This window comes from Aplysia californica, unplaced genomic scaffold, assembly GCF_000002075.1.
Source record: "Aplysia californica isolate F4 #8 unplaced genomic scaffold, AplCal3.0 scaffold00080, whole genome shotgun sequence".
Lineage (NCBI taxonomy): Eukaryota > Metazoa > Mollusca > Gastropoda > Aplysiida > Aplysiidae > Aplysia > Aplysia californica.
In genome coordinates, this window is record NW_004797350.1 from 281,189 (window position 1) to 292,161 (window position 10,973).

The 10,973-nt window shown below is 40.0% G+C and overlaps 2 protein-coding genes across 3 annotated transcripts in view; one reads left to right on the plus strand and one right to left on the minus strand.

Annotated features, from left to right (window-relative positions):
- Window positions 1-197: 197 nt before the first annotated feature.
- The window catches only part of LOC101861651 (lysoplasmalogenase-like protein TMEM86A), a 17,105-nt gene continuing 6,329 nt past the window's right edge, over window positions 198-10,973 (minus strand). Inside the window, exons 2-3 of one of the 2 annotated variants that reach the window (XM_005094341.3) lie at window positions 4,500-4,640; window positions 198-1,933 (exon numbers count right to left, since the gene is read on the minus strand). In XM_005094341.3, coding sequence (XP_005094398.1) covers window positions 1,127-1,933; window positions 4,500-4,532 — 840 coding nt within the window. In that variant the 5' untranslated portion in view covers window positions 4,533-4,640 and the 3' untranslated portion in view covers window positions 198-1,126. The remainder of the gene's footprint in view (window positions 1,934-4,499; window positions 4,641-10,973) is intronic. The other variant, XM_035968754.1, reaches the window with a different exon arrangement.
- LOC101861430 overlaps window positions 2,714-10,973 on the plus strand; it is a 25,692-nt gene continuing 17,432 nt past the window's right edge. Inside the window, exons 1-2 of the mRNA XM_005094340.3 lie at window positions 2,714-2,806; window positions 6,160-6,444. Coding sequence (XP_005094397.1) covers window positions 6,379-6,444 — 66 coding nt within the window. The 5' untranslated portion in view covers window positions 2,714-2,806; window positions 6,160-6,378. The remainder of the gene's footprint in view (window positions 2,807-6,159; window positions 6,445-10,973) is intronic.

A 10,973-nucleotide genomic window follows, 5' to 3' on the forward strand; every position in this document is an offset into this window, starting at 1 on the left:
TCTCTCTCTCTGCCAGTGTGTGTGTGCGTGCTTATGTGTATGTGTTTGTGTGTGTGTGTGTGTGTGTGTGTGTGTGTGTGTGTGTGTGTGTGTGTAACATTTAGAATATGTCTACAGACGTACACACGTATTTATACACAACAAGACACTTACCCCATACAATAAAATACAAATCAACATAAGGCGGGGCGCTTTGGTCCATAATTTCTTTTCATATAAAGAAGAAAGAGTTCTGTTCATTCTTGTCCTAGAAGTAAATGAACGTTTTGGTTTCTCCTTATCCAAGTTAACTGTCACTTGATCTATCTTTCTATCTTTTTGACCTGATTCTCTAACACCCAAGAAACGTCAGAACGTATGATCTTGGCATTTAAACTCCAAAATTTGGTCATGCGTAACAAACCTATCAACTCTCCCCCCCAAAACACACACACACACACACACACACACACACACACACACACACACATACACACACACATACACACACACACACACACACACACACACACACACACTCACACAATTCGTTGCTGCGCACATACATTCAGTCTACGCCTCCCTTTTTCCACGGCAAACATGTATGGGTTTGACACCCCTATCAAAAAGTTTAATTATTTTTGAGGCATGACCTCAGAATCTAACGTCCGTCTCAGATAGAATAGAGCCAAATGGGTTGAGAGCCTTGAAAACTCCACAAGACAACCCGAGTTCAAAGGCACCCAATTTGGAATTCGAACCAAGGCCATTCGCTCCTAGTCGTATATGAAACCATCTAAGCTATAGTAGGAGCGCCTCTTCGTTCCCAAATTGGTACTAATGACACAATAAAAATGAAACAAAAGCGAAAAGCAAAGACTGTAAAAGTCTGAAGAAACAAACACAATACCACTTTGAAGAGGAACCATTCCCGGCACGGGCCAAGATATCATAATATGACAGAGAAAAACCCGTCAAGATCTTATATAATTTCTAAACATGTTTTAATGTCGAATGACATCTTAGCCTTAATTTCAATTTCGACAAGTGGCATGTATGCATAAGATTTAAGACAACAACTTAAATGGAAGAAAACTTAATAAATAAAAATGTACAGTCAGCGTCTCCTGTTGGCATTATAACTACGTCATGGGACGCCCAACGTGAGGAGTACTTGAGCTATGTAGTAGCTGAACATAATGATTGCTTCTCCATAGACTAAGGGAGCGCACCAGTGTGTGTAGCCGATCAAGAAATCCGATAAAACGAAAGACGATGCTCCCAACGCGCTGAACGCTGTCAAAGGTGAAGGGAGGCTCTCGAAACTGGAAATTGCATAGAACATCATGGAGTGGATGAGTACAGAATATAACCCGGCTAGAACTATATCCACATTCGTTAAGCTGCCCGTAATTAGAGTTGAATATAGGACCACGTTCAGAGGAATCACTAACCAAGCGAATTTACTTTTTCGTCGTAAAGGTTTCATTGCGTAGAGATAGAGTATCTGAGCTATCCCAAAGAACAGAACTCCCAGCTCGAAGCACCCTTTGAATTCCAAACTTATATCACCAGAGCTGGATACCAGCAGACCGAGCATAAAGAACGACTGGAATCTGACGGAGTCTGGATGTGTCTTTAGTGATGAGTCTGTATTGTCACCATCAGGAAGCGTAGTTCCGTCAGAATAATCGGAGCCTTTTCGCTGTGAAGAGGAGGCGCCATTTTGAGTTGACGATGATTCCGAGATTGTAGAAATATTCAGTTGATTTTGGGAGGCGGCTTTTCTTTTCTGGTTCACGAAGAAGGCAAGATACCAGACAGGCAGCGCCTTAAAGACAGCAGCGATGATGTCGTTCTCAATGTTGTGAGTGTACGGCTTGTACAGGTACAGGTACAGAGAGAAGAGTATGTAGTAGGGCAGGATCCGTGGCTGTGTTAAACGTGCCAACATCTGTGGAAAATAGAGATTGGAGAAAGGGTATTGACTTATTATAATGCATATGTGACGAAATAGAAACAATAAAAAGCAACAATACTACAGAGCAAGGGTAACGCAAGCATTTCCAAGGGGCACAATAATACAATTACCATATTATTGAAGAAACACGCGTGTGCGTGTATCTCTGTGCTGTGTCTGTGTGTCTGTGTGCAAGAAATGACATAATTTCTTTTAATAATAAAATCAACCCAAAAAATGGCAACAATCCATTTTAATCTTCTGGGCCTTGGAGACTTCTATAACATCTCCACCACTTACACATTTTGAGAATTTCGAACACAGCAGGACCAGAGTGGAAAATCAGATGTCAGAAATAAGCAGCCAGGATAAATTTCATAGTTCATTCTTGATATTGTTTGTGGAAAGAATTATAGGCCTTTGTGGTATTGCTTTAGACATTGGTATATTAACGCTTACATCGACTCATGAGGCTTGTATCATGACAGTAGGTCAAGGTCTGTCCTTACTATCAGTATACATCCCCCCCCCCCAACCCTTTATCCAAATCACACCTAAGCCACATACATGCACACTTTTACGAAAGGTTCGTTATCTTTGGTTCTCATCACATATTGGGGAAAACCCGACTTAGTGTATTAAATCACTATAATATTATTCTATTCATAGCTGTGATAAAAATATTTTGAAAGCCCCCAGTCAATTCGCACAATAATGATTGCGTCATATTTCGCTTTTCTGCAAAAAGTACGGAAACTTCCTGTGAGGGTTACACACAAAAACATTATGGCTGTTGTTACATGACAAAGAAATACGATTCTGACCAAACTGCGCCCAAACATCTTTTAAAACATCGCTACGGTCCAGGTAAATGCTATATAGGTATTCCTAACTTTGAACAATAATGTATAATAATATGATAATAGTAGAGTACGCCCATTTGTTGAATTAAAAAAGTATCTTGAATAGTTCCACGAATACAATGCGAAGAAGTTGTAGGAGCAAGAGAGGTAAAGGCAAAGGCGTAACTAAAGACTAAAGATGAAGTAGGTGAGATTTTGTCTGTTTGTTAGTTTGTTTGTTTGTTTGAGTAAAGAGAAGCACATCAGCATAATAATAGTCATAATATGGAGATAGATCTTTCTCATATCTTGGTCCATTTATGTGGAACAGATTACCCATGAAAGTAAGACAAATAAGAACACTTGATAGCTTCAAAAGACATCTTAAACATTTTCTGTTCCTACAGGCCTATCCTTCATAAGCTTTTAACGTTATCTTTCATTATATTTGTTCTGTTCCTATGTCTGGATGAAAATAGTCTCTGTGTGTGTGTGAGTGTGTGTGTGTGTGTGTGTGTGCGTGTGTGTGTGTGTGTGTGTGTGTGTGTGTGTGTGTGTGTGTGTTTGTGTGTATGTGTGTGTGTGTGTGCATTAATGTATATTGCATGAGAAGGAAGGAAATAGTAAGAAAGGTTTTTGAAAAATGGGTATTCCTATGTAAAGCGCATTGAGCTACTTTTTGGAAATGCGCTATATAAATGTTATATATAATTATTATTATTATTATTATTATTATTATTATTATTATTATTATTATTATTATTATTATTATTAATTTATTCGTGCTGGGAAAGGTAAAGCAGACAGACAGAAACAACAGTAGGAAAGTACAGACGACGGTCCTACCGGTGGCGCCCACCATCCACCCGCAACTTTTGTCCCGACGTAAGCGTCTGGTGAAACTCTCTTTTGCTCTTATCGTTCACCCAACGAGTGTAGGTTTTAGATTTTTGTGATTGCGAAAAGAAAATTACCTATCCAGATGCGTGTGCGTGCGTGGACGGGTTAATCAAAGATATAAAACAGGCTTCAGGTCACGTTTAATTAATGTTTGGACTTTCGAGATTTGGAAACAAACACGCATTTGTCTTTACCTGCAATAGGAAGGAACAGGCGGGAACTATCATAATAAAACATTTTGTGATCCTTTTGAGTTTCGAGCAAGCCAAACACTTACCTCCCGGGGTCCATTCAGAACAGATTTACCACCCTTCTCAGAAAGCTGTAATTAAGTTTTGGAAGAGAACGTTTTGGGGATTTCGGGGGTGTTTGTTTCTCTAAAGAAAATTCAACAACCTGCTATTCAGTTACCAAACGAGTGACACACTGGTATCTTAGATAAAAGAACAGAGTGGAATAATGCTTCAGATGTTCGTTATTTGCCAGGATGCCTGAAAATTTCAAACTCTCAAATATAAGATCCCAGTCTCATTCTTTTAGATACTCTCTGATACTGACAAAACTGTTAAAAACATTCGTAAGTTTTATTATTTTTAATGAAAAAGATATATTCCTTCTTAATTCTTTCCTTTTCAAAACCACAGACTGTGTTGAAACAAGCTTCATGCGCCACAAAATAAATTTATATAAGTAAATATGAACAAAAGAATAAATTATGAATTTATCAAATGAATAAATAAATAAACGAATAAATAAATAAATAGGTAAATAAATAATGAAATAAGTAAAAGAGGAACAGAATAGATGGATTGGTTCACCTGTGGCACAAAACGGGCTATAGATGCCGCCATTTTTCCGTCGTAGACTAAACGAGTAGATGCAATGTTCAACTTGAAATAACTTGAAGAACCTTGAAGGCGAATGGCAGCATTACTTCCTTACACATGCGGGCCTTTGTACTGAGGAGAATGACACAGAAAATCACAATAAGGAATTTGTCAATGCAATGTCAATGACAGAAACAAGAAACGCATCCCACAAAGTTTTGAAGTTGTGATGGTATTAGTAGTAACAAGAAACCAAAAAGAAAGAGGAAGAAGAAGAAGAAGAAGAAGAAGAAGAAGAAGAAGAAGAAGAAGAAGAAGAAAAAGAAGAAGAAGAAGAAGAAGAAGAAGAAGAAAAACCAAAAGCGACAAAAATTACTGTAACAGCCAATAAACATAGCTAACAATAATGAACCCCATCTCCACCTACCGCCCCCTCTCTCCCCCTTTAAAAAATTCAAACAACAGAAAATCAAAAGTATGTATTCCACCAAAAACAACAGTAACAAAGAAATGCGTTAACAACCACTAGAGGCTTATTTTTCAGACTAAAGTCTCAAAATATCCAGGCAGAAACACAAATACCGCTATACGTACTGAAAACAACATACTGTTATAATATTATTGCATCTTTGCTTTATAATAGTATTGCATCTTTGTTGCTGACATCTCAGTTGCCACTAGGACGTTAATGATAGCAATGTCCGACTCGTAATGTATACTGTAAAGCTGAATGTTCCCCAAGAGAGCCAAATTAAGGTTATCTCTATAATATATTATTATATTATATTTGTGGAAGTTCGTCACTTTGGCAGCCTGAAACTTCCGAACTTGCGAATCTGATCAAATTAAGGGCGGTTCAGAATCATTTAATGGGTGCACAGTTTCATTGAGGAGCCTGAAGTCACTGTAGTTTAATTTTCAGTTTTTCATTAGTTTCGTTTAGATCTAATCTTATGAAAGTCCGTCTTCTAAGACGCCATTGTAAACAAGTGAGGTTTCCGTTCACTTGCCGTGAGCTCTGTTTCCACACCTTTGAAATTCTGGAGTGTACAACCAAGAAAGCGGAATAAAGAATCAATCTATACATCTATTATATATATATTTGGAAACTTGGAAACTCATAATGTGTCACTTTTCTCTAAAAATGTATTGCTCCATTCCAGTAAAGTGTAAATATAGTAAGCTTATGACTTTCGGTTGATGTTAATGTACCGATCATTCCTTTCACCGACAGGGGGCCCATCTAGTTTTGAGCTTTCTCTGCTCGTTGAGATGATGTCATTAACTCCCGTGAGATTGTAAAAGAATATAAGACTGGAATAGAGTAATTTTTGCGTTCTTATTGAATTTTTGTGTATTACTTTTCAGAATTGACTTTGACTGAAATAATGCAGTTATAAGCATTTTAACTGAATTTTTATGTGTTATTATTTAGAATCGACAGGGACTGAAATAGTGCAATTATTAGTATTGTAACCGATAACTTTCACGCATTATTGTTCGGAATTGACTGAAACTGACATAATGCAATTATCAACAAACTGTCAATGTTCAGATATTATATTGTTCAGAAATTCCTGAGATAGAACCAGTGCAATTATCCTGCATTGCAACTGGTAACTGTTAATTTTTTCACAATGCGTTATTCCAGGACTGTTGAGACAGCTCCTATGATGATTATGACGTCACAACTGCTCGGTGTCACAACTTGATCTACAGTAACGGTTGCCCTCACCCAAGGGGCTCAACATCCACAGCGTTAAAGTTGTTCACCAGTAGGGGGACTTGGGCGCAAGCATTTCAGGAGACAGAACGTACACAAATAATAATAATCCAGTCCCAAGTCTCGTGACTCTTGCCAAGCGGCACCATGAAAGAAACACGCCGATATCGAGGCAAGTCCAAGTCCAAAATAGAGATCGTGTGTGATCCCGACGTGAGTACAGTGCAAGTCTTACGCTATTACGTCACGCGACTTTCTGTCACTTTTGGATTGCTATTGCATGTTGAATTTTTTTTTTCCTTGTTTTTTTTTCTTGTCTACTTTTTTGGGTTTTGTTTAGTAAGAGTTTTACCACACTTGCAACAGAGTTAGGTCATATAAGTGCCGATGATTAGAGGTGGTACTATAGCGTAACAGTAACATACAAAGGAAATGAGGAAAAGAGATAAGGTGTCTGGTAGGAAAGAAAGAGCAAATCAAACCAGTTTGCACGCCAACGATCCACTGAATTTGACTGAGGTTGAGCTCCTTACAAGCGAACGTATTGGGTTCTTCAGAAGGTCAATGGGGGTTCTCGTAGACTAGAGGTTAAGAAGTTGGCCTCTCATTCAAAGGTCTCGGGTTCGAATCCGTGTAGCAACGGAAAAATGTTCTTCTCTAACATTGTTTGCTTTTACCTCCTTTCCTGCTCTCTAGCCATATTCTGTCTTCTGCTCTCTCTCTCTCTCTCTCTCTCTCTCTCTCTCTCTCTCTCTCTCTCTCTCTCTCTCTTTCTTCTGACGCTAGGACATCATAAAAAGTCAGCGATGCCGACAGCACGCAGGAACTCAACACTTGCCCGCTGGTCCTTAAAAAGTGCAGAAAGTGGGTTACTGAAATGTCCCAGCATTCATCTCTACTTTCTGCCCCCATCCCTCACCTCCCTTGTCCCCTCCTCTGGGCTCCTGACTCTTTCTGCAGCATTTCCACGGCTTCTCCTTGCTCCTTCTTACTGCTGTCTTATAGTCACACCCCTGATCTTCTGGTAGGAAAGATATACCTAGCCTTCTCCAAAACAAGGGCGAAAAACCTCGGAGGTCCCGTGGGCAAGTTGAGCATGATTAAGATCCCTTGGGGGTCCAAAATCAAAAAGAGTAGGCTTCTGTCGCAAAAGAGGCAACATTCAGAATTTTCTACCGTCGTAAAACACTTACAAAAAGTCATTTTTCATTTTTAGTAGTTTCTCAGCACCGGCCCAGATTCCACGGACATCGAGCACGAAAGGAGGGTTCCGAGAACTAAGCTGTTACAGTGTCCGGGCTCAAAGTACGAGCAAATCGTTGTACTGGTCAAATGAACCAGTCTGCTGTATACGTTTTACCAAGGAACTCCCCCTCCCTCCCTCTCTATCTACCTCTCTCTCTCTCTCTCTCTCTCTCTCTCTCTCTCTCTCTCTCTCTCTCTCTCTCTCTCTCTCTCTCTCACACACACACACACACACACACACACACACACACACACACACACACACACTGTGCACCCTTTAAATGATTCTGAACCACCATCAATTTTGTCAAAACCGAAAGTTAAGTGTTCCGAAGTTTTAGGCGGCCAAAGTGCGAACTTTCACATTTATAACACTTTTAGATAGAGACATTAAAACATAAAGATATAGATCTAATCCTTCCCTCTCCCTCCCCATTTTATACATTGTCCCTTCGTCCTTTTCTTTTCTTCCTCTTCTTTTTCCAACCCCACCTCTCATCTTCCTCCTCATCACCATTCCCACCATCATCATTAGAAACAGCAGTAATAACAATGGCGGTGGCTAAAGCCCCCCCCCCCCAAAAAAAAAACCCCAAAGAGGCAGGGGCGGTAGAACACTAAATTGGCAGACTCGCTACTAGATTCCAAACGGATAATAATTGCAATTGATTTTTTTTTCTTTGTTTCATGAGGTCTTTTGAAAAAAGCTGTTGATCTCCATAAAATAAACCTAATATCATTATTACATTTCGTTTGTTTTGTTTATTCGCTATGACCGAATAGTAAGGAAAAAACTGCTGACGAGCCGTAGCATCTCATCTCGACAGATCATGTGTCAGTGAAGCAAACACGTGTGATTAACACAGTGTCCCCGATTCAAATTGCAGCTTATCTTAAAACCCAGTGTAGTGCTCCAGAAAGGGTAAACCGCTACTTTAAGCTACTATGAATTGTCGGAATATAGAATATTCCTACAGCAAACTGTACGTTAATGGTCACCATCAGTTTACTTTGTCAACATTAGCATACAGTAATTGTAAATTATCTTAGGCTCTCAGTCTCGCCACTGTGGGGTCGTGGGTTCGAAACCCGTGAGGGGCCCGAAAGGCTCTCTCGTTCTCTCTCTCTCACTCTCTCTGTACTCTCTCTCTCTCTCTCTCTCTCTCTCTCTCTGTGTGTGTGTGTGTGTGTGTGTGTGTGTGTGTGTGTGTATGTGTGTGTGTGTGTGTGTTTGTGTGTGTGTGTGTGTATGTGTGTGTGTGTTGCCCTTTTTAACTCCCAGTGGAGCATAGGCTATCAACAACATTTCTCCAGCGGAAGCCTGACATGTGCATCCTTTTCTAGCTGTCTCCATGATGTCCCCGCCTTTTCCATTTCCGCTTGTACCGCTCGCCTCGATGTCATCTTTGGTCTTCCTTTCTTATGTTTTCCATGTGGATTCCACGCCAAAGCCTGTCTGATGATACTTGTCGGGGGTCTCCCAGGGTGTGCCCAATCCATTTCCATTACTTCACCTGTGTGTCTTTCTTTACTGGCCTCTGGTTTCTTCTTTCTCACAGTTGAGCATTGGGAAAGGTACTTTACGCAAATGTTCCTAACTCTACCCAGGTGGGAATCCCTACCGTACCTAGCCATAGACAGTGAAAGATCTTGTTAGTTGGTTAGTGTTTGAGCACCTAATCAGCTGCTTGCACTGTATGCTTCCTGGGAAGCTGACAATGTTTCTGAGTGTTCTATGGTCGGCAGCAGGAATAATGTTATTATTATATCATAGCGTAAAGCACATACAGCTTGCTCGCGAACAGGGGTATGCGCTACAGATGCTATTTGCTATTATTCATTATGTATTGTCTTACTCCTAACAAAGCCGATCGACTGAACGTGAAACATGAGTCGTACGTCCCGTCAACTGTTACTGTGTTCCTATACATTTGTGATGTCCATATTGTTCGTGTACTGAGCTGGTATGTGTGTTTATGAAAGAGAGCACGATTGTGGGATCGAGAGTTATTGTCCGATGACGTGTTTATGTGTTTTTAGTTTAGTTTGTGGCAAGAGTTTTTCGGTACTTGCAACAAGTATAGGTCAAAATATAAATGCCGAAGATTAGAGATGTTACTAGAGAGTAACATACGAAGAAAAGAAAGATTAGGGATAATGACAATACATGTTTGAGAGGAAAAAAGGAGCAAACCACACCAGGACACACGCCAGTCACCCTCTTGTCCGTTTATATGACGTTTTAATCCCCCAAAAATATGGGTGCGTGTGCGGGCGAGTGACTAAAAATGTGTCTGTTTGCGTTCGAATGTGTGTGTTATCAGGAGTGTTCGCGCGATATAATAAACGGAAGGTCAGGGAAAACCTACCGGCATGATATAATTAATTATTGATCATTTTGCAGATATCCCATTTGCTCGATAAGACATTGACAACTATACATACGTCTCCGAATTCACTTTACCCGTGCGTTGGTTTTCCTACGCGTTATTCCTACTTCATTCTTGTCCATGCGTACCGTGGTTAATTCGATTAGATGTAACAATCAGGGCGTCCGTATTTATTGATTGGCTGGTGACCAGAAACGATGGCATATTCCCCACCACTCGTGGCAGAGAAAGGCGTGCTGTGCGTTCTGAGTAGAGAGGTAGCCTCCATCGCAATGTTCATGTTTACAGTAATATTATATTACTTTCTATTCTTTACCATGGATTTCAGACACAAAAGAACCCCCTTTTTTAAATTGCCAGGTTCGACTACCATGGCTCGGAGTATTACTGCACGTTTGTTGTTTCTGAGAATTGAACCAAACAGAATGAAGTATCCTAGGAGACACATAAAGGATTACTGATATGTTTCAGAAAGTTGCAAGAGTGAAAATCTTTGCAACTTCTAATATACCGTGAGATGATACATAGTTTTTGACCAATGAATTTACATTAAACATCCGTGAAGATGTAATCATAATATTGAATATAATATTGGTAAGCGTGGTGCAAAATAATTTTTAAGAGTTCTTTCGTTCTGCCCATAAGCTTAGGCCTATTGGAGGGCGTCAATCGTTAGCTCCATCTCGTTCTATTCCTCTGCAACGCGTACACGTCGCTTTGGTGTTTGACGGCACTACAAAGCTCCCATTCTATCGATGCGCTTAATAGTCATCAATTCTAACTCCAGTAACACAGTCGAGACAGTGATGCATACTATAAGTGTCACTGTGGCTTCCATACGCCTGTCAATCGATACGTCTATGATCCATTTCCTTGATGCAGGGAAGTCAAGAAAATGTTGGCGTTTAAATTTCTTCAGCATCGTAGTGACAGGTAAAAAGAGTAGACAAATGATGCATACACTAAACGGCAACACGTACTAAAATACAAACACACCGGCATACGATATAGTATTATATTACACACTTAAACACACGCGCACACGCACGCACGAACACACACACACACACACACACACACACACACACACACACACACACACATTTC